Source organism: Camelus ferus, chromosome X, assembly GCF_009834535.1.
Source record: "Camelus ferus isolate YT-003-E chromosome X, BCGSAC_Cfer_1.0, whole genome shotgun sequence".
Classification (NCBI taxonomy): domain Eukaryota; kingdom Metazoa; phylum Chordata; class Mammalia; order Artiodactyla; family Camelidae; genus Camelus; species Camelus ferus.
The window spans coordinates 83,483,880-83,508,224 of record NC_045732.1 but is presented as its reverse complement, the minus strand read 5'-3'; the positions used below and the strand labels follow the sequence as shown (position 1 = coordinate 83,508,224).

Below are 24,345 nucleotides of genomic sequence, written 5' to 3'. Positions count from 1 at the left end.
TTCTGCCTTTCTCTGCTTCATTCTCTGGGTAGAAGAGGGAATCATCTGTAGATTCCCCTCCTCCCCAAATCTACTTCCCATGGGACACGATCAGGTCAACTTCACTTCGATGAATAGAAGCCCGGAGGGGAGAAAAATGGAGTAGACAGTAAGGCTTCCTTCATAAGAGTGGCGTTTTTGCCAACTTTATTTTGGTACAAGTGGAGGCTGAAATGGAAATTCAGCTCCAGATTAGAAAGAGAGGGCTTCTTCTCTTCACCATGTTGATATTTGATCCATGGTGTTCTCATTATTGAGACCCACATACAACTGAGTAGACCACCCAGCCTGCTGCTTTATTTACAAGACGAGCAGAGCTACACTCCAAATGTGAGCTCTGTTCACGGAAAGGTGACAGCTCACCAAGACCCTCCTTCCTCAAAGAGCCGAGCAGACTTGCACAAAAAAGAAAATGAAAACTGACTCTTTCTTACAGAGAACAAGGAAAAACAGGAAAGGGAGGCACAGAAAGAAATGAAACAATACTCTCCCTATCACCTGAAACCAAGGTCTAGAGCGAACTGGAAAACATAAAGACCCCATGTAGAAATTGTAAGGTGGGTACAAAGAATGCCTTGAATGGAATAGTTGAGAGCTGTTAAAAAAAAATCTGCAGTGCTCAATTCTTTCATCCCTGAGATGCCTGAAAAGAATTAGAATACAAATCCTGCCAACAAAAGCTTCATCTGAGCTTAGCAGAGTACACCCACCAATAGAAGTAGCAGCGATGTACTGCCTGCCCAGCTTTCAAAAAGGTTTAAAAAAAAATAACCCCAAACTCCCTCACGGGCTTTGCAGAGCTAGAAGGAAAAACAAACTCTTGCACTTGATGGAGAAAACATCTTGCCCTCAGTCCTTCCTAATACAGATTGGAGATAAATAGCCAGAAATACAGAGCTATGCATGATTTAGTCTAATTCAGTGCTAAAACTGCAAAGTGAGATTTTTGCCTAAACAATGCCAACTTCTGTGTTAAGAGAAACTGCTGGAATGAACTATCTGAGCTGCAGGATCTTTGAAGGAGGGGATAGGCCTTTCCAAGCACATTTCTCAGCACCTAGCCTGTAGTATTTAGCCATTCTTGTGTTCATTCAGCTAATATCTAACGATGCCTACACTGGTGAGCCTGGTGGTAGGTACTAGGGGTAGAGAACTGAGGCATACGCGGTCCTGTCCTTAAGAAAAGCAAAATCTAGTGAAGAATGTCAAATTAAAAAGAAAAGAAAAAAAGAAGACACTAATGAGCTTATCTACAAAGCAGAAGCAGACTCACAGACATAGTAAACAAACTTATGTTTACCGGGGGGAAAGGGGGTGGGAACGGATAAATTGGGAGTTCGAGATGTGCAAATACTAACTACTATATATAAAATAGATAAAAAAAAAACAAATTTCTTCTGTATAGCACGGGGAACTATATTCAATATCTTGTAGTGACCTAATGGAAAATATTATGTAAACAATTTTATGTATGTATATGTATGACTGAGACATTATGCTGTACACCAGAAACTGACACATTATAACTGACTATACTTCACTAGATAAACAAATAAATAATATGAACGCCAGTAAGGAGAGAATTTATTGCAAATAACTATTGCTTGTAGCGGGAAAGGTAAAACTGCAATCAAGAGAGAGGTGCTGTTGCAACAGAGAGAGGACTTTGATCGTGCGATCTCAGTGTCTCCATGGTCTGGCATGGAAGGGCTTTTCTTCTACAGGGAAGAATAAACAAGGCTAGAAAGAACTAGGGGTGGGGAAGTGGGATGGAAGGGCAGAGAATGTTCTACCCTCTAGAGGAGGCTTTAAAGAGTATGCTGGCTCTGGTTGAGATTAGGCCAAAGTTCAGGGGCCTGGGGAAAGAAGGGAAGTTAGATTGGGTAGGGCTTTGTAGCCCACTAAGAACTTTAGGGTTTGTTTGTTTAATTCTGAGAGAAATGGGGAAACATGAAGTGTTTTGAAACCAGGAGAGACATGATCAGGCTAATACTGTTTTACAGGATCTCACTGGCTACCATGTTGAGAACAAACCAAAGGGGTGCAGGGGGTAGAAGCAGAGAGACCAGCTCAAGGCCACTGCAGTATCTAGGCAAGAGGTAACGATGGCCTCATTGAGCGCTGTGGAGTAGTGGGAAGTGGAGAGATTCAGGATATATGTTGAAGGTAAAATCAACAAACTTTGTGGAGAGATTGTTTTGAGAGAGAAGAGCTGCAGCCGAGGAAAGCCTTAGAGACAAGTGGAGATGCGAGCTGCGGGAGTTACCTCCCGGGCAGCTGTACTCTCTGCCCTTCTCATAGAGTTCTGAAATACCTTAGCATCCTTCCTAGAAATTTCCTTTTTGTCTAAGCTAATTCAGGCTGTTCTGGGTTTTGGGGGAGGTTGTTTCTGTTTTCGTCTTTTGCTATCAAAAGAGGCCTGAAGAACACCTGCGTGCCCAGCCTCGCGTCCCAGCAGCCATCATGTACTGCGGCTCATACATCCTGTACATGTCTAGCTCTGCACCTTGGCTTAGGCTCCGCCCTCTCTCCCACCTATCCGAAGCCCACCTGTTCCTCAGGGCTCAGGTCTATCACCTCCTCCTCCACTAAGGGTGGAGTTGAGTGCTCACAATTTCTTCTTCTCCCCAGGGCATTTGCCTCTTTCTAGACCATACCATACTTATTTGGACGTATGTCTTATGTGCACAAGTCTGGCAGTCACTGGACTATCAGACCTGTGTGGACAGGAACAACATTTTATCCGTGCCTGTGAATGAGGGCCTTGTACGTAATAGATGCATCATGAGTACACTTTGAGTGAATGACTTCCTTCCTCGCACAATCTTCATTTAAGCCATCACTTAAATGGTTGTTGATCATTTGGTCTCTAATACTTTGGGTCATCATCACTGAGTCTTCTTTCTTCCTCCTCTGCATCTAACTCTTTGTCTTTTTGTGTGTTTCTCCCCCAACTTCTAGGTCCATATTGTAGATCATCTAGAGTAGCATTTCTCAAGCTTTTATTCCATTCCCCTGGACCTCAGGGGAATGATACTTCTATTAGGAACAATAGGTCCAATCAATAATGATTCTGAAAGGTGAAGGTAGAGGTAAGATTTTTTAAAATAGATATGTGATTACCCTGCCCCTAAAATTTTCTTTCAGATTTCAAGGCAGGCCATGCCCCCTTACTCCTCACTGATCTAGACCACGCCAATAGCATCCATGGTAGATCAGATTATTGTTTAGCAAATAGTCACGCCTTCCCCTTTAACCTCCCTGCCCCTTTGATGTCGGGCTTGCCTGTGTACTTGCTTTGCTCAATGACATGATGCAAGTAGGGGTCTGAGATACACTTGTGTGCTTGGGCTTCTCCTCTTGTGTTTCTGAAACTGCTGTGAGAAGAGCTTCCCCGGAGTGGCCAGCTAGTCCTAGAAGGATGGGAGACACATGAAGAAGACAGAACTGAACCCACAGACCAGAAACAAACCAGCCTAGGGCAGCCAACGCACACACCTGCAGTGGACAGCGGAGCCTTCTTGGCAGATCCACAGACCCATAGCCCGAAGCAAAGCCACCCCAGCCAACTGGTGATGCGAGCTGCTGAGTGCCCAGGTAATTCTTTCATGCAGCAGAAAGTGACTGTGATCCTAATTTTCTAATTATCTTAATAACATCCTAATCATCTCCTTCCCTTCAAAATTCTCTCTCTAATATCCAGGGTATCAGACTCATCTTCCTAAAATAAAAAGTTCAGGTTACATCTCTCCCTTCTCAAAAATCTTCAGTGGCTCCAAATTGCCTGCAGAATAAAATACAAATATCTTAGCATAGAATCCAAAGCCCTTACTAATCTGACTCCAAACTCTCTCTCAGACCTCATCTGCTGTTGTATCCATTACTAAATTTATTGACTCGATCAGTATCTGTTTACCACCTCCTAGGCACCAGGTACTGTGCCAGGCACTGGGGATATAAGATAAACAGGTTATGGACCCCACACTCCAGGAGCTCTTATTTTCATTGGAGAGACAGGTTAAAAAAAAAAATCCCTGCAATTATGGTACAAGATGCCAGTGTTGATACAGGGGGTAGCACAGGGTACGATGGGGATGTATAGGAAGGGCTTCCTGAGGGAGGTCGTGGGTAAGTTGAGATCTAAGAGAACAGAAGTTAACCTGGCACAGAGAGGGGACAAAGGGTGGTTTAGGCAGAGGGATGCAGCTGCAGGTTCACAGGCCTGAGGAGAAGGGAGGAGAGCACGTTCACATGATTGCAGCCATTTAATTCAGTGCACCACAGAGAATATTAAGGGAGAGAGGGTAACAACAGCATGAGACTGGAAGACGAGCAGAGGCCCAGCCTTGCTGGTCTGTAGACCACACCTGGAGTTTGGTGACCTTCCATCACAGCATGCCCCTGGGGGCCTCTGGCGCTGCCTCTAGGTGCTCACTTTGACCTCCTGCCCTGGATATGACCCTGCTGCTGGCTTTACTGTTTCCATGTCTCTTCTCTAGAATCCCAAGTTTTCCTCGCACTCATCTCTCGCTGCCACTTTGCCCGGTATTCTCGTCCTAATTCTTGCCTCCTTTCTCAGACCATCTCCATCTGTGGAGTGTTTGTCTGCCATTCTGTCTTCTGTCAGGGCACGGAGCCCCACAGCTGTTCTTACATCTGTCTTGGATGCAGTCCAAGTGGGACGGGTACCCGAAAAGCCTGGTGAGATTGCATGGATGTCTCTCAGCAATACTGGACATGGTCAGTCACTCCATCCATCTTGTAACACTCTTATCTTTCTTCCCAGGACCTCACGGCCTCCTGGTTTTTTCCCTTTAGCTGTCTGGCTCCGATTTCTTTTTTGCAGGTGATTTCCCTTCCAGGTTATCACGACAGTAGAGGTTCTGACAATTTCAGGTAAATAAGAATGACCTGGGAAGTGTTAACATGCACATTCTTGAGCCCTGCCCACAGATATTCTGATTCAGAAGCCTGAGAGTCTGGAGTTGAACAAGTACCTCAGGTCATTCTGACAGATGGTGCTTAGAGCGCCTGCAGTCCTGGCTGGGCCCTATTTTTTTCATTCTGTGACCTCCTTCCATGACCTTCAGTATCAGTGATGATGCTCCTTAACTGTCCTTGACCATAGCTGCTCCTCAGAGCTCCCGCTGGACACAAGTGGCCACCTACCTGAAAACTTAGAGGCTTCCAGCCATTTCAAAGTTAACACATCCAATATGGAACACTTACTCTGTTGACATCTACCTTCCACAGCCACTTCTCCCCTAAAGTTCCTCATCTCAGTGAACAACATCCTCATAGGCCCACTTCCTCGTGGCAGAGAACCCTCCTTGACTCTCCTGTCACCCTTGATTTGCCCATCCAGTCTGTCGGCAAGGCCTACAGAGTCTACAGTCAAAGTATCGCTTGCAACCATTTCTTTCCTTCATCTGTAACAGCTTCAAGCTCCTTCATCTTGTTTCAGTTTCCTCACTTAACTCTGCTCCTCCCTCCTTCTGGCTGGGTCTCAATGAAGCAGTCAGTAATCTGTCCCAAATAAACCTAATCATGTCACCTCAGTGGTTTTTAAAACTTTCATTTACCTCAGAATCCTACCAGGTCCTTCACAATCTAGCCTAGGGATCAGCACCTCTGGTCTATGGGACAAATCCATCCCACCATTAGCCTGTTTTGTTATTAAAGTTTTATTGGAACACAGCCACACCTATGCGTTTATTAATTGTCTATTGCTACTTTCATGATACAATGGCAGAGTCGGTTAGTCGTGACAAAGACTGTATGGCCCACGAGCCCCAAGTACTGAAGTAGTGGCTGTCTGGCCCTGTGCAGAGCAAGTCCACCAAGCCCCGGGCTAGCCCCCGCCTACCTCATCAGCACCACATGATGAGCTAATTCCTATATTGAGGTTTTTAGCCCACATCGTTTCGTCAGCCTCAGAGGCCCTCTCCCAAACCTTGTACTTCAACAAGTAATTTGAAATCAGCCTTCAGGACTTTAAATGTCATTTCCACAGGAGAACCTTAGCTAACTGATGCCCCCTTCTCCCCACTCTGATATGAATAAGAGTGAATGAATGGATGAATGAAAGCCACTTAGGGGACCTAACATGAGTCTTGAGAGGGGAGTAGCTTGAAGTCAGTCTCCCGGTCCCGATGGATCTGAGCTGCATCGGCTTTAAAGGCGGAGTGGCTGAAGGGAACGCGGGGAGGCCTCCTGATCCGCTGCTCATGCACTCGTTCTACAGTGGTCCCCCCTCCTCTACCCTTCAATATCCTTTCTTAAAAATGCAAATACCTCTGCAGATGCTGCCGTACTGATGTGCACATGAATTAGCTGCAGTGTGAATTTGGGATCTGAATGCGAATCAGGTAGAAAGAACAATCAGAGTTTTCCTGGGGGTGGGGAGGCTCGTCTCGGAGGCTGTGGCCACTGTTGCAGAAGAGGGTAGACCTGAGCGGGGAGCTGCGGGGCTGCGCGGGCAGCAGGCGAAGAGGTGGTGGCTGCGGTCACAGGGAGGGGAGCCCCGAGGGTCAGGATGCCTTCGTCTAGTAGACATCTGAACACGTCAGCAACAAATCAAACTAAATGTTCTTATTCCCTTCTATTCTTCTCTACTTAGACAAAACCAAAAATAATTAGGCAGAGGTTATTTATACATTTAACATTCTGACTATTCAGATGTAAAGTATGACTCTGAAGTGCAAAACTGCTAATTTTGAATGAATTACTAACTAGTACCCGAAGGAATACTCTTTGTGATTAAAGGTGTCAGCGAATGCAGAGCAGCTACTTTTTCCAGTTTATTTTTTAAATTTTTTCCCCATTTTTAAAATTGAAGTATATTTCAATGAACTTATTTACAAAAGAGACTCACAGACATTAAAAAACACAGTGGCCACTTTTAAGGTGACTTAATGAAGACAAATTCAGAATTGCAGAGTGATCTTGGATGTACCCAGATCTTTACAAACAGCACCCAAAACAACCAACCAAAACCCCTTGAGGTCTGAAGGGAATTTTTTCCCCTTTCTTTTCTTTTTTTTTAAGAAAACTTTCCCTATGGATGAAATTCCAATAAGAATTTCAGAGAATATTTTTTTAATAATTCAGATAATTTGTAGTTGCTTTGTATATTCTTAATATAGTCTGTTGAGCTATAACCTAAATTTAAATTCTTTGGAAATTTTTTCAATGCTATCTAATTGAGGATAAATAATAATAATAAAAAGACCCAACTCCAATTAGAGAAGATGATATTACAATAAATTAACCTTTGTGTTCCATTTGCCAAGCTCAAGAAATAGCCTCAAAACTGAAATATAGGATCGAAATAATAAATAAAAGCAAGTCTTATCATTTCTAGTGTGAGGTTGTTACTATAGTGCCATCTTCAGTGCAATGTACAAAGGAGGTTTTTTTTTCAGTTGTTAAAAAAAAAATTAAACATCAGAGACTATTCTTTTTCGAATGCTCACAACATGAAAACGCTAAAGATTAGAGAGAAATTTATGTGTCTTTTAAAAGGATGCTTAATATCTAACTGGTATTTTGGGTTCTCAGTTGATTATTCTAGTATGTAGCAGATATCATGTATTAGTAATTAAACTACCACAGATCAGGTATTTGAATGTTTGGGACCCAATACATATTTGACTTGCTTGATAAATGACTTTAGTGTATAAGTCAAAGAATCCTTGGATCTTAGAGTTAAGAGTGTCCTCCAAGATCACCCGGTCTAAATTTGCATTCAAATAAATTTTATTCAATGACATCCATCCTCCTTGCCGGAACCGTTCGAACTTCAGACACTTCCATGGATAAAGAAGTCTGTCTTTTGGAATCTAGCTCATTCCAGTTATGGGCTGCTATAAAAGCTTACAAAAGTGTCCTTCTGCCACATTGGCATGTTTCCCTGAAGCATCACCCACAGATTCTAACTCTCCCCTCTGAAACTTCCAAATAGAACAGTGTAATGGAAATAGCATTATCCTGTGAGTCAGGAGAATCAGGTTGTCGACTACATTGGCCTGAATATGTTATTTGACCTTGACCAAGTCACCTTCCATCTCTAACCCTAGTTGCTGTTTCAAAAGGAAAGGAATTGGGACAAAATGATCTGATTTGGAAATTCAATGAGTATGTATGGTCCCATTTTCTTAGGACGGTTCTTCAACATGGAAGATGACTATTCGCCAACAGGCTCTTGGTTTAACCCTGCTCTGATAACATTCAAGATGGAATAAAGACTGTTTCACTCCATCTTGCTTGGTTATAGTAAGAACACTATGTCAGAAACTGGCCTTCTCCAATGCATTTATATCCAAATGAGCAGCTGACATCAGATATGCATTTGGGACTAAATAACCAAGTTAGCGCTCCCACATTTTACAGTGCAGTACGGTCTAGGCAACCAAGATTATTGTGCAGAGTCTACTTTCCTCATGACGCACACATTGACACCTACCAAAAGTCGACATGTTCAAAGGAAGATGCTCTAACTGGCTGTAATTTTTTAATAAAATACCTATATCTTAATTTTCTTAAAATCCCTCTTTTCTAAAGGACACACTAGTTCTCTTTTCTGAATCCTGATGCTTGTATCCAGTTTACAAGACATATTTCTGGGTAACTGCTTAGTTACATATAGAAAAAAATGCTTTGTGAATTTTCCTGGGGAGAATTGATACAGCAGCATTTCAGCAGCTGTGCCAAATCGCAAATGAATATTTTCTGAAATAGAGTGCAAGGAGAAAATCACAGCCATGTTTATGGCAACACATGGCAAACCTGCCCACATGTCAGCAATAATATACTTCTTTAGTTATTGCAGGGACTCCAGAGTGCAAACTGGCTTCTTTGAATCCAGCTCAGGAGTTAAAGCATGGCATTCCAATTCCAATGCCAGGAAATCTAAAACACAAGAAATATCTCCCTAAAGTTGACTCTTTTCCCGATAACTCACTCTATCTTCTTACAATTATTTCTGTGTCAGCAAGACTTCCTTTTCAATCAATCACTTACTGTACTGCATTTTCTATATTTCTAGAAGTTATAGAAGGAAATGAGCAAATAGAAGTGTGATGATTCTTTCTATAAATAACTCTGAGTTTCCAGGGTGGAGATTAGCCTCCACTTTGACGGGGAGAGCAATGAATAAAAGAACCAGTAGCTGCTGTGGGCTGGAAGATAACTGGTAAATAAAAAGAAATATAGCAAGGTGGAAAGTACATACAACTGAAGGAATCTCTAGTTGTGGTAATATTACAAAGACAGATAGATGTTTGGGCAGAGAAGCCTAGATTTGTGTGTGTGTACTGCCACTAACAACCAAACAACAGGGGAAAGAAACCTCCCTAAACTAACCCAGGTCATAGATGATGCTGGCTGTTTATAACAGCAGAAGAGCAGAATTTCCAGCAGGGAGGACTTGGCAAGTGTGACACATTCTGCTGTGGAGCGAGGGGACCCATGGCAGAGACATGGCTTCCTGGGGGTTCTTGCAGGAAATGGCTTCTGAAATATGCACTTGGTAATTTGTGTTGAAATACAATTTCTGAAAACAAACCAAAAGGCCTAGCAGCTTTTTACCACATGACTAGGAACCCAAATGTTTGTATCAGTTTGCTTCCTATCAAAACTCATTTTATGTAATCTGCATATTTCACCTCCTATGCACAGTAAACACAAAAGCTATTTATTGTTTTTGTTTTGTTTTGTTTTGTTTTAACATCTAGAGCTGCATCAGGAGGCCCTGACAACCAGTCAGTCCATGATGTCCGTCACCCTAGGAAAAAAATTCCATGGGGGCTGGAAAGGTAACTAGTTGTTTTCATTGACCAACGAATTCTTCAAAAACATGAATTCCTAGTGTTGATACAGCCTGGATTTCCTATATATTTTAAAGAAATGAAGCAGAGAGAGAAAATAGGGAGAAAGAATTGTAAGATTTGACATATTTTACCATGATTCTTGCTCAGTAATCAGATTCTGAGTTCTATCTGATAAGCAAATATTTTTTCTCTCTCTTAATATTCGTTTGTCCTTATCCTCCCCAAATTTCACTTAGGTACAGAGTTCCTCAGTCAGTAATTTTCAACCTAATTTTTCTTCTTTCTTTTAACCTCCATGTTCTAATAATTTTGAATCAAACCGTCACCCTGGGCTTCTTTATTCTGGATCCAGATGTCCCTACGTGATTCTCTGGGTAATATTTGTGAAAGGTAGTAGCCACACTGATCTGCACCATGGTTGGCTGCCCGGTTATTGTCTACTGCACTATACATTAAGTAAGCTTATAGACTGAGGATGATAATGATGATAAAGTTACCAAATAAAGAAAATCAAAACCAAATCTCTAGACAGCAGACATTACTGAAATCCAAGGAAGTCCTGGGAGAGAAAGAGGGCCTAATTTCTACTGTTTTTGACACAGTGGTCAAGTTTCAAATTAAAGTGAAGCAAAAAGCAGGAAAATGATCATTTGGGCCCCAATACCTACTTTAAGTTGAAAAATCTAGGTAGTCTAGGCAGAAACATTGTATTTGTTTATGTCGACTAAATAATTCCCTTTGTGCAGAATTCACTATTTGTGTGGTTTCCTCTCTCTCTCTCTCTCTCTGTGTGTGTGTGTGTGTGTGTCTAGGGAGGTAGACCTGGCCTGTTGTGTAAACTAATAGAACAGTTGCATCATGTAGAAAACAGACTGTTTGCATTTCTTTTTGATGTTGAGCTTTACTAATTTCACACTAATAAACACACTGAATGGCTACAAATAATGACCTATAAGAAAAGACTTTTATTAGTGAAAACAGCATTAAAATTACTGAGTACCAACTCCAGAATTTTACCACAATGGTTCAGTTTACATGGAACAATGAGGGAATATACATTGCAGTTCTGAGTAGGGAGAACAGAGCTTACTATTATTTTCAAAGGCTTCCACGAGTAGGCTCCACTGCACAACATGGCTTCCTTAGTGTAGGATACAAGCTAGAATTTGTAAGGTGCCAACTAAGGAAAACATGTCGTTCAGAAACTTTAGAAAACTATTTCCTTCCTATAGCTAATTTGAAAGGTATATTCTCCATTACATATTCATATCATCTCTGAAAGCCTTATTCATGAGCTTTTTAAGATAGACAAGTAATGTCTCATTTTGATGTTTTGAATCACCAGAATTTTTATTTAGCCACAAAAGCAAACTAAGGTGGAAGGCTGAGTAATTCTTTCCTGGTTCTGGGATCTATAGTCAGCAGATCTAGTAATGATGATTTAATGAAATAGTTAAATCTTTTCATTCTCGATAGCAATTATTTGACTCAAAGTATTCAAGTAGTTGTCTCAGAGCCCCCCTTCATTTCCCCTCTGTACACATAGGAACAGGCTAAAACTCACATTAAAAAAAATTAAAAAGTCAGACTTTCATACAAGGTAGAAAACACAGTTTTCCTCCCTTGATTTCCCTTTCTAAAATACAATCTTATCAACCAGTGGAAAGTAAAACAAATGAAATTCAAAATTAGACTAAGGGCAGTTTTGTACAAAATAAGCTATTAAAATTCACTTACATTCCCACTTGTTTTTAATTTAATTTAACAAGGTGCTGATCCCCAGCAAATCTGAAATTGAGGGTTAACAATTATCAGGTGAACCTGATATCTGTTGCCAGTTATTCCCAGTAAGGGAAGCCACAAACAGGATATTTTACTTCAGCCCATCTGACCATAGTGACTAATTGAATGAGCACTGGAAATGAAGCCAAACCTTCATTTGATGCCACTTTTCTGCATAACTGAGTGGCTGGGACCCAAAGCCCTGTGCTCAGTACCCAAAAAGGAGTAAACTAAGTTACACATCACATGATGTATTTCCTGTGATACATAAAACATTTAGTCCCAAAGTACTCGGACGCACTATCTGTTCACGTCTTCAGCATAGCTAGTCATAGAGCTAGGCTATAGCAATCTTAATTTATATTCTCTCTGTTTCCCTCTGTTTTCACATCTCTTCCCGTAAGAAAACATGCCTTAAATCCACTTCCTTAGTCTGGTTATAATCTTTGCTGCCTTCAAATTAACCATAATGTAATTGGTTCATTTTTCTGAACCATCAAACTCTGGTAAAATGATGGATGGATGATTTTGCTCATCTTTGAAAGAACCCAATAAAAATCACAATCCACCCCATCAATGAGTAACGAACCTGCAACCAATCAAGCTGGCCATAGATTATAGAGGTCCTGATGTTTTCTAAAAGTATTTAAATAACAGTTAAGATTGAGTAATAATATTTGCTCATTGGCAGTTATGTCAGATTCCAACTGATTAATAGGAATGAGCAAGAGGCAAAGTATGTTGATCTTGGCCAAGTCTGACTCTTCACCAAAGAGGGTGCCAGTGGAAGGAAACACAGATTGCAAAGATGTTTGAAAAAAAAAGCATCTCAACATAGATTTAGCAATTCAGTTTAATATGAACTGTATTCTAAAGCTCTATGGCTTACCCTCAAATCTGGGTGAAAAGCTCAATTTGGTTACTGCTTTATTTCTTCTGAAAAGTAATGGAAAGATAAATATATTTAACAAAGTGTGGCTTCGGAAATACCATTGTAGCAAACAATTTTATTAGTCCTTTCATAAAAATGGCATTTAATAAATTCCTTCTAATACCTCGATGTTATTAAAAGCAAACAAAAGTCATTAAAACAGTTCCTTTCTGTGATTTACATTAGCTTTTATATCATTAATTGATTTTTGTCTTATAAACTAACCTAAATACTAATAATCAAATCAGGGTAAAAACAATAGTGTGTTTTCTTTACTTTATTTCAAAATAGTGATTATAAATACATTCTTAATATATTTTTCCCCAGCTCTTTGGATGCGACAACAATAACAAAAAAAAATAACTCACTGTGCTCATTTCATACAATGTCAATGTACAAATCATGCAAAAGATATTATAGACTAATATTACTGCCATACATTTCTAGATGTGTTCTGTTATTTCTGCAATACCTGTCGACGTTACTCATGAGGCCATGCCCTGTATGCATCCTTATGGCTTAAAGAAATGAAATGATTTTAAAAAGCAACAAAATAAAGCTGGTCTTAAAATGATTTTCTAATTAATATATTTATTCAGTTTATTATTCAGAATGGAAAACTAAATATAGAATATAAATTGCCTTATAGACTTGAATCACTGTATTTAATAGCTGCTTTCTCATAAAATTACACAAAGATTTACTTTGAAAGAATTGAATCATCTTTATTGATTTCATAAAAAAATAATTTAAAACTTGATTTATATTACACGGACATAATATATTATCTCAACCCCTTCACTGATTTCATATGATCTAATTTCCTTTGCAACCATTCTAACAGAGTCCAAGCACATGATACAATGCCAAGAAGCCCATGATGTGTCAAACCACATTAGAAATGAGCACTTCTTGGATTTTCTAGATTGGAATCAAATTCTACTAAAATACTGTCTGGACATATATATCATTCCTTAAGGGGTTAAACTAACATCAAGGTTATAGCTGAAACCAACAAAATATAGATACAGTATTTTCACTGCTCTTGTTCTCAACTCAAAACTTCTGCCTAACTACATTATCATAAAATGTACAAGTAGAACCAATGAGAGACAGGTGTAAAACAGTATACATTATAGAATGTAGGCACAATGACTGTAGTTAAGGAAAAGATATAAGCCTTAACCAAAGATCTGGTACTATCATTCACTTACAGTTAGAACCTCCAAATAACCACATACATTTAAGTTACTTTTGTTTTGAAAAATTGAACATTTATACCTTTCAGCAGAAGAGTGTGAGTTAGCCAATATGCTACAGCAAGCTTTGAGATGAAGGCAGGTACCCTTTGCCATTGACAACTGCAGAAACCTTGAAACCTCTTCAAAGCATCACCACACTGAATAAAAGGCATCATCCCAGTGACCTATTAACCCCAGACCATGGATGGAGTTTTCTGGTTCCTCCCAAAAGTATCTACTTAAGATTCCTCAACCCATACTTTATTGAGAGGATAAACTAAAACACTTTCTTTGAAGCCTTCACGTCTTTATCCTGTCAGCATGTGTTACAAGCCCTTTACTCCATGGATGCACACAAGCATGGTAATGGCATATTATAAGTTCGTGTGAAATCGTAGGTGAAAACAGGCTGTTGGGCACACATCTTCATGTCTTTTCTTTCAAGATCAGAAAGCAAGTATTTATGTATATATTTTTAATATTCATATAAAGTTTTCACAGACATTGTCATGAAAATTAAAATTACACATTAAAGTTTTAAGAGCACCAGCACATACATATGGAGACAATTTTTTTGCTATTTTAAAAAAATCTCCAAATTATCTATATGTATGCATGTACACCCAAACACACACGTACACACACACACACACACCCCTCCAAGAATGCCAAGTTGTTTGTTTTTTTAATCTTGCAACAAACACATAAAGCCCTGAAATTAGTAATTAATAAAAGGACTGCTGTTACCATTTGAACCATAATATCATTTTGGAAGCTGCACCAAAACACCTGCCACTTGTAATTCATGAAGAATGCCTCTGTTTACCTTCTTGGTCATCTTACTGATGAACACAGTAATTACAAGAGATGGAGCACAAAAAATATACATATGCAGGCAGGCCAAGAAGGCAATGTGTTTTGGGGATGTCACTTTTGCTAATCGGGAGAACCGAAAAATCTGCAAAAATCTCCCGTTATCAAATGCTTCCTTCCTTTGACCAGTTTTGACTTAGAAGTTAACAGCACAAGCAAACACAGTGGCGTAGCATTTGTACTTGCAGACTGTGAACTCATCTGAGACCAATGAAAGCATTTTACAGCGTGGCTTTGATGGCCGCGATTTACCAGGATGTTTACTGTTCTACTTGGTTATCTGATAGTAGTCAGAATGATGAAAGAACAGGATACTGATGCATACGAGATATAACTATTAACCTTACATCATTAATTTTTTTAAATATCTGTAGTGAAAACTATTTGAATTAAGTTCATAGAATCCTGAAAAGCAAGACAACTGATGGCAAATAACAACTGCCCCAGACACGGTACTATAAAACTAAGGAACCTATTTTAAAATGCACAGTTGGTAACAAATCTGAAGATAATATGCTAAATTCTCAATAATAGCACAGAACTGTTTTTTTTGTACTTTTGTGGTTTTTTATAGTTTTTTTTGTTTTGTTTTTTAAATGATACCTGATCACAATGTCCAGAATATTTCTGTACACATAAGCTTCAGTGTCAGTTTGGTATACTTTTCCTATCTAAATTTATACTTATTGATAAATTCCCTGTGATCAGGAAAACAAGTCAGGCATATTAAATACATAGTAAGCAGTACATATTTTCCTATTTAGTATACAAAGTACTTCATAAATATGAATTATGTTACAAAAATAGCTTTGGGTGCGCTCACACGGTAAGCACTTTGCTAATTTTGGACAACCTGTAAGGATTGTGGGTATTTCACATAACTGAGAACAAACTCTAATGTTAGTTTAATTTGAGCCATGTTTAATTCTGATAAACATCACGTATTTCTTCAGATCACCACAAACGCTATGTAACTCACACTGATTTTTTTTTCTTTTAGGTTTTATGTATAGACAGGTAATGCTTAAAGTGTTCAAATTTATTTTATAGTTATGTAATGCATGGTATATTTTAAACAAATATTTGCACAATTTAACATTATAAATCCAGCGGTTTCAAGATGCAGGCCATAAAGGTTACCGATTTACAAATACTATCGAATGTTCTCTCTTGGCATGCTTTTTTTTTTTTTTAACTTTTCGGATAATCTTTACACAGAGTTGTTACAATGCCACAAATCAAAAGGATTATTCCAGTTCCACCAACTTAATCTACGTGCAAGATGAAGGACCCAGCTGAGGTACAAACACAGGTACCAGTTTTCTGGAGTTCGCTTTACAAAGCACAAAGAGACGAAGGTTTTGCATTGGGGTACAAAACAGATCTGCCTCTTGAGGTGAAATTCAGTGTATTATGTATATAAAGCATCCCTTTGGCAACAGAGTTCGCAGTATCCCCACAGGACTCCACAGTATCGGTTTTTATGTAGTCGAATCTATTAAGGAAATTCTCTTCTACAGGACACATCTTTGCAGCTACAGTTAATGAGACACCCTTGGAAACACCTGCCTCTATGCCTATTGATAATATAGTATTTGGAAGTTAGAAGTCAACAAAAGGCACTTTCATCATTAAATAAATGTCCTCTGTGTGAAGTAAGATTGCATGACCTAGATCTTGTTCAAAGCTGTCTGCTCCTCCAGGACCTGCAGGTAGTCGGGGGAACTCTGAAGTTTTGCCTTCAGTTCAAAATACTCGCTGCTCTTCCTTTGCTCCACAACAATTTTACTGTGGTTGCCACCTATCAGCGACTTCTTGCTCTTTTTGTCTTGTTGTTTCTCCGGATAGCGGATCTCGAAGCCACTGACGCCGATGCTATTGTACTCCTTTTTGCTTTCCAGAAAATTCTGAATAAATACGTTGGAATCCCTGCTCGGGAATAACTCATCCAGCTCATCAATCGTGCTCAGTCGCTTCCGGGTATCCACGTGCAATAAATCTTTCTCCTTGTCGGCCGCGTTTCTCATAATGACTTTCTGTCCTGGAGGGTCGGAAAACATGAACCCGGTCTCGGATTCCTTCAGGCCACAGGTGTGGCTCTTGCTCATCTGTTCTATGGTTTGGGGGATGAACGCCTCGGTGGCCAGCCCGTCTTTTTTACTGGTTTTGGGGTCGTGTTTCCTCAGCTGCAGCTGCACGGAGCCGCACTCCGGGTTCCCCAGGCCTTCGTGCTTCACCGTGGGTTTCTTGTTTCGTCGCAGCACAAAAACAAGAAGGCAGAAAGCCACGAACACAGTTAAAATGAGGACCACCAAGATACTCAGGATTAAAATAGACAGAGGCACTGGACCACCGGGAGGGCTGCGAATGGGCCCCAGCGGGGTGGTGAACGTGACTGCCGGGGCCGGGCTAGTGAAGGGCGCAGATGGCTTGTTTAAGAGTTTGGGACATAAGATCTCATTCTTGAGAGACTTGAGTTCGATATTGGCGAACTGCACAGGTGTCTCGCATTTCAGCTCTTTGACCACGATCCCGTCGCTCAGTTTCTCCAGCCATAGCTTTAATGCCACCAAGTCACAAGTGCAGTCCCACGGGTTGCCCTCCAGGTCAATCTGTGTCAGAGACTGCAGCTGATCCAGGACCCCGCTGACGGGGAGGTACATGAACTTGTTGTTCCGCAGGTTCAGTCGAGCGAGGGGGGCTCCGGAGAAAATGTACACGGGCAGGCTCTTTAAGAGATTATTGTTTAAGTACAGGAGCTGCAGATTCGGCATCGAGTCAAAGGTGCCCGCTAAGATTTCCTTAATCAAGTTGTATTCCAAATACAGATACTGCAGGTTATGAAGGCCGGAAAAGATCTCGGGGTAGAGTCTTTCGATCTGATTGCCATTGAGATACAGCCGGCGGAGGTTGGTGAGGTTGTGGAATACCTCTCCCTTGATCGCCGTGATCTGATTGCTGCCCAAATGAAGCAGATCCAGTCCTTCGAACTCAGTAAAGTCTGAGGTGTCCACATCTTTGATGCTGTTGCCATTGACGTGCAACTTCTTGGCATTTAAAGGTTTCGGCATCAGTTCAGACATGGACTGGATGTTTTTCTCTTGGCAGTTGACACTCAGTCCCAGATCTGACGGGTGTGTCTTGCAAAAGCAAGGCGCCGGGCAGGGGGTAAGAGGAGGCACCCTCGTTTGGTAAGACACAATCTGGCTAAGACTGCGGTTGGAGAGGGCTTTGCCTGCCACGATCCCAGAGATCTTGGACGGATTTGTCGTCTTCGGGGGTTTGGTCACTAATCTGTGTAAGGACGTTTGAGTGGTGTGACCGTTGGGGGTGGTGTAGCCATTTTCCAGCTGAGACGGAGGCAGGACTCGCACATCAAAATCACTGCCTGTGCCCATGGGGCATAATTCTTGTTTGTTGGTTTCTTTTAAAAGCCTTCCATATAAGTCACTGGGGGTTTCACAGATAGCTTCTCCTATGTAAATATTATATGGCATATTCTCCAGCCAAGCTTTGAGAGGCAACAAATCGCAGCTACAGTTCCAAGGGTTATCTTCCAGCTGCAATTCGACAACACGGCCTATGTGTTCCAGCACTCCGATGTAGGGGAGCTTCTGGATTCTGTTCCCGCGGATATCCAGATGGGTCAAAGATGCGAATCGGAAAATATTATCAGGAAGGAATGAAATCAGATTGTCATTAAGGATGAGAACTTTCAGTTTGTGGAGCTTATTGAAGGCTCCTCGTTCAATATACTTGATTAAATTGTAGTCAGCCTGGAGATACTCCAAGTTCTCTATGCCAAGGAAAGTGTCAGCCCGAAGAATCTTTAATTCATTGTTGTTCAGGTGCAACTGCTTTAATGCACTGAGCCCAAGAAAGGCTCCTCCCTCAATGTTCTGCAGTTTATTATTTCCCAGCTGCAGGGATACTGCGTGTGAAAAATTCAAGAATGTATTTGGATAGAGGATATTTAAAAAATTGTTTTGGAAATTGAGGTGATAAAAATTAGACCAAGGGGGTTTCAGCTGATTTGGCCTGTAGACTGAAACCTTCTCACAGTTGACATAGAGCACATTCTCAACTGACACGCAGGAGCACACATTGCAAATTTCCACCGATATGTCAGAATCTGCATTTGTCGAAGAAATCAGGGCTGACAAAATCAGAAAGAGCCAAAGAAACATCTTCTTGCAATCAGCAAACAACTTTATGCTTCTGAATAAAGAGAAATAATCTAAAAAATAAAAAGAAAACATTTTTTCAATGATCGTTACTTGAAAAAGTATTTGTGTTTAAATCATACCGCCGTCAGGAACACATGGGTATAATAATTAGCTTGGTATTTTTAGGGCACCAAAAACTCCAAGTATTCTCACTCAGTTGAACAAGAGCCACCAAAAATACCATACATTCTATTTCTGTACCTGTAGTTTATACAAATTTTACATGTGCAGAAGACAAAAAAAAAAAAAACAGGAAAAAAAAAGATTTTTGATTGTGCTTAGACCGTAACAATCTGAAAATATTTTCTTTGGACCACCAAATTCCATCCTTGAATACAGACCTGAAGCTTCCTATTGGCAACTCTAATGACTGAACCCAGATCAGAAACTATACCATGTAGTTGTTAGCACCACAAAGGTATTTCAATTTGTAAATGTCTACTCTCTAGGCTTCAGCTTGATAAGAAGCCATGCAGAAAGCTATTAGGGCCCTGAGTTCCATGAAGGACTGCAATGGGAGGGCAGGGTTGCTGTAGAGGGGACAGTCAAAAGATCAAGGTGGCAGAAACCCCCAAAAGATACTTGGCCTGAGCATCAGCCCAGAGGTCAGCACATGGCCACGAATCACTTCACTCCTGTACACTGCTCTACAATGTGTTAAAAAAAAAAAAAAAAACACAGTTGACCCTGTGGGGTTCTAGAAAAAGAGCAGAGTAGGAGATGGCCAAATGTGAGTTTCAGGTAAATAAATGGTATCTAGTTTCCTGTTGGTCATCTCCCCAACAGGAGAGAAAAGCCTTTTGTCTTTGGGTCCCCAAAAGCAAGACAGAATCCTGCCTGCCCCTGCATTTCCTACCTGATGTCCAGACAGCCTTCCCATCCCCCAAACTGGCTCTCCTGCCTACCTGACTCCCTCCCATACCTTTCTGTGCCATTCTGAACCGAGGTCCGACTGATACTTGGCTCAGATGCTTATCTCCTTCACTCTGACCACAGACTGCCACTGTTGAGGAAGACGAGTTCACACACTACAATCCCTGAGTGGCTTTATCTGCAGCGCCAGACACATTTAGTACAGCGAATGTTTGTTCTAAAATCATCCATTCCCCAACATCTCCCTCCCAGTATTACCACTCCATGTCCCTGGCTATAAACAAGTCGAGAATCACTTAGTGGAGTTTCAGGCTTAATAAATTAACCCCTGGCTGCCGATTCCTTCGATACTGCATGCATATACAAATATATGCAACGCTTCAAGGAAAAGATTAAGAGGAACCACAAGCACTGTGCATTTTACTGATGCAGTTTTAGCCATGTGAGTCTTTTCCATCTCATATGGGAAGCTGGCTGCATTTTCAACATGGTTACCACCAAATATTAATTAAATAAATAAATTACCCGGGAACACACAATGAGGGAATGATACAAAGAAAGAAGTGTCACACAGAAACTCCTTTGTTTATTTTGCCCATGAGGAACCAGACAGTGGCAAACCGAACATGCCTCAAGGTAGACCATCCATTAGCCATGACCCAGGAAGATTTGAATTTTGAGTAGTTTGGTTCAGAATACACCGGCACTGCCGATGCTCCTTGGCTGCCGGATAGACGTGCATTTCCCCTATTCACGGTGATAGCTTGATTGGCAGTGCAAAAACAAGTCATAATTTTTAAGTATGACATCATCCAAACTAACTTTCATTGTAAAATCAAAATTTCACATGCTCTTTTGGCCCTCCTACAGAAGTGGTTTTCAGCAGCTACTCTGGTTCATTAGAGTCATTTCTTGTTACTACCTCCCCTCGCCCCCCACCAAATAAATTTTTAAAAAGCAACCACAACAAATCAAACCCTAACCAAAAAGCGATGTACCTGAATTCAGTACAAAACACAAGAACCAGGAGCATCAACAAACATCTGAAATTGCATAAGGAGCTGCCCTCCTCCTCGTAATTTCTGCTTTAAGTAGCAAGGGGGGAAAAAGTGCAAGGACGAGCTAGGAAGTTCCCAAATGCAGCTCGTGTGAAACAGAAGCCGCAGGCAGCTGGAGGATGGAGCTAGGGAGAGGGGGAGTCGATGTGCCAAGGAGAGAAGGGAAGAGGGGCTGAAGGGGCAAGAGACCATGGAGAGGTGGAGAGAGGAAGAAAAGGAGCTAGGGGAAATCGAGCAAAAAAGGGGGGGAAAGGGGCATCGAATGTAAGCGAAAGAAACCGCACATTCACATGGTACCAACAAAAAAAATGTACAATTTAAAATCAAGGGGAAAGGGTAAAAAAGAAAAAAAAACCCACAAAGTGTGAGTTGGGTACCAAAAGCCATCTCTCCGGCTGAGAAGGGTGGCGGGTCTCCCGATCTACCTCTCCATCTCTCTCTGTCTCTGTCTCTGTCTGCCCGCAAGACGCCCGGCTCCCACCGCCGGCTAGGACTGCACAAACCTAGCCTTATGACAAACCCGGCAGCCACCAGAGTGCCGCGCCGGGCGCTCCGCTTCCGCGCGGAAGGAGCGAGCCTGCAGGGGGCCGACGACTGGGGAGGGTGCGCCCCTGGAGCCGGCCCGAGAAACCTCCACCAGCCCGCCCAGGGCGCGGGTGGAGGGCTCCACGGGAAGACGCGGTCCTTGCCGCCCCCGGTGCGCTACCTCGGGCCGGCAGCGACGCGGCTGGAGGGGCCGTTGGCGATGGCGCGTACCGCAATGTTTTGCCGCATCTCGGTGCCCGGAGCCCGAACGCAGCCCCCTCCCGGGTCCCGGGCCCAAGCAGCGGCCTCGTGGGCCGGGCCGATCCGCGGAGACGGAGACCGCTCGGGATGTCGCGGGGGCTTCAGCCCCGCTGCGCACACATTTCTCCGCGCGCTCCCGTCCCACAAGGGGCAGCTGCCGGAGTTTCCGTCGGCCTCTCTAGACCCGGGCGTGAGGTGGAAGAGACGGCAAGCTCAGGCCACGCACGAGGGTGATGGCCACTGGGGCGTCAATGGCCCGCTTGTCACAGGCAGAGTGACCCCCGTGGCTGAGAGCGGCGGCCCAGGCTCCCCCTTGCGCGCCCACCCCTACCCCACCCCCCACTCTGGCCAGCCACATAATGCTGCTCTCACCCAGTCAAAAATCAGCTCAACATTTGGGCATCTTGCAAAGTCGCGCTGCCAGCTCTTGCTCGGCTTTGCAGGGCTTTTAGAGTTACCCACCGGCTTCTCTCGTAGTCCCTGTCTTGCTGGGTGCCAGCAATCTCCGACTGGCTCCAGGGCCACTGCCGAGACCCCCAGATCCACGTCCGCCTAGAGTGTCTGAGAGGGGGGCACAGAAAACAAAGCCCAGCCCAGCGCAGCGGTCCCGACAGCCCTAATCGCCCTAGAACAGGACACTTTCCCGGCCGCCCCGGCCGCCCGGGGGGCAGCGAGGCTAAAGACACCGGATTCTTTCGGTCCTCGGGGACTTGCGACCGCGTCGTGGGTAGGCAGGCTGGGCGCGGGGGCGGGGGGGGTAGCCACTACAGCCGCTTTGGCCACTCAGCCGGCCCCAAACCAACACGACCCAAACTAAAAATAATAAGCTACCTGCCCCCCTCCGCGCGCACGCGCGCGCACACACACACACACATACGCGCGCGCGCGCTGCCGAGCCGGGCTGGGGGAAGAGGCAGCGCGTGTCGGTGCAGCTCGCGCAGCCCCCGCTGGAAATTCACCCACCTCCGGAACCCGGCGGCTCTCGTAAGGCCCGCCGCGCCGCGATCCGCGCTGCAGTTTCCGCGATGGTCTCTGCGTGATGCGGTCTCGGGCTCCTCCGCGCCCGCTTGCCCGTCAAACCCACCGAGCAGCCCTCGCAGGCAAGCAGGCGGGCAGCGGCGCGCGCGCGCGCGCACCCGCCAGACACCGCGCGCGCACCCAGCCCCTCGCACACGGGCTGCACCTTTACATACAAGCGCCGAATCCCCGCCTCCGCCCCCGCCCCCCCGCACCCCCCCGGGCACACACACAGCACCCCCTCTCCCGACACTCAAGCACCTCGACCCCCGCACATTCCCGAGGCCTCCCGGGTCCCCCACCCAGACACCCCCACTTGATTCCTCTTCTACCCACACACCGGGAGAGACGGCGCACTTTCCTCCCGGCATCCCCCCTCTTTTTGCCTAAAACATCCCCTAGGGAGGAGCGACCCTTTCCTCACACATAAAGACCCCAGTCCCCTAACGCGGACGCGCCAGCCTCCATCCCCCCCCCCCCAAGAATCGCACACTCGAGTCCTTTCTCCTCCCCCAGTCCCCTAAGAACGAAGGCATATACGCATACACACACACACACACAACCGGGGCGTTCCTTTGAGAGAGCAACCAAGATCCCAGGCAAAGCCAAAGAAACATCGGAGAGCCTGGGGGAAGGGGGGATCGAGGGAGGTAGACAGGGGCGTCGAGTCTACACGGAATTGCAAAATTTCAGGATCGAGGGGGGTGAGTCAACAACAATGACATTCAAAGGCAACAATCGCACTTGGGCTCTGTATCACGGGTACGGTACCTTTGGCTAATTGTCACCCCGCAGAACAGAGGGCTCCGGGAATACTTCTTCGGTAGCGGGCGATCCTGGATGGAGCCTTCTTGGGATCAGTTTCCTGGGAGCCAGTAGTATTCGCACTCCCCCTACCTGTGTGCGCGTAAGAGGCTGGGGGCTTTAAGGCAAAAGTGTGAAGCTTTAGCCCAAAGTGAGACTATTTAGTGGGTTTAGGGGACGGGTTAATTCTCCGCACCTCAGAACTCTGTGAGCCTTCGGTGTGGAACGGGTTAAGCGGGGTGGTTAAGGGGCTGGGGGTGGGGAGAAGGGATAGGGATAGAGGAAAGAGAGGTGTGGGACTGAGAAAGATGCCGCACTTGCGACCAAAAGAAGGGGAAAAAAAATCTGCTTTGGCTACTGAGCATGCCCAGTTCCCAGCTCAAGCCCTATAAGGGAGGCATTGTGTGCGTTCCACTTCTCCGGGCTTTGGTGGTGACCGGGAGGGGACTTTGGTTCGGGAGGGTGGTGGTGAATGGGAGACTTTAGGGAAGGGGGACAGGGTCTGGAGCTTTGGGGCTGTGCAGAAGCGTGTGTGAAGGGAAAAAGGGAAGAGACCTATGGGATACCTCGGGGAGACAGAAAAGGAGACGAAATAGACTTAGGAAAAGTCACTTCAGTACCCCCTCATTGTCATGTGTGTACCAAAGCGGCTTTAGCAGTTGAATCGCAAATATCCAGAGGTTGCACATCCGGCGTGTGGATTGTTCAGGCCCCGTTCGCTAGCGCTGGCACAGGGGGGTAGGCATAGCCCGAGGAAGGGCTAACGCTGAACCGAGCTTCCTGCAGATTGCTAATCCAGTTCCTAAGCTTAGTAAGCAAGCAAACATACCTGTGGGGCGGGAGAGTTTGGCTATCATGTGTCTATTTTAAATACCTGGCTTTACT

General features: G+C 43.7%; 1 protein-coding gene across 4 annotated transcripts; it reads right to left on the bottom strand.

The window, feature by feature from the left end:
- Positions 1-15,890: 15,890 nt before the first annotated feature.
- On the bottom strand, positions 15,891-23,765 carry SLITRK4 (SLIT and NTRK like family member 4). Of its 4 annotated transcripts, none has more exons than XM_032475181.1 (2): positions 23,428-23,765; positions 15,891-18,933 (listed from the first exon to the last, which is right to left on the bottom strand). In XM_032475181.1, exon 2 carries the CDS (start codon positions 18,881-18,883, stop codon positions 16,367-16,369), a length of 2,517 nt encoding a protein of 838 aa, XP_032331072.1. In that variant the 5' UTR covers positions 18,884-18,933; positions 23,428-23,765; the 3' UTR covers positions 15,891-16,366. The 4 variants fall into 4 exon arrangements, with proteins under 4 accessions (XP_032331072.1, XP_032331074.1, XP_032331071.1 ...); XM_032475183.1 differs by lacking the exon at positions 23,428-23,765 and adding an exon at positions 22,603-22,732; XM_032475180.1 differs by lacking the exon at positions 23,428-23,765 and adding an exon at positions 22,102-22,724.
- Positions 23,766-24,345: the final 580 nt, after the last annotated feature.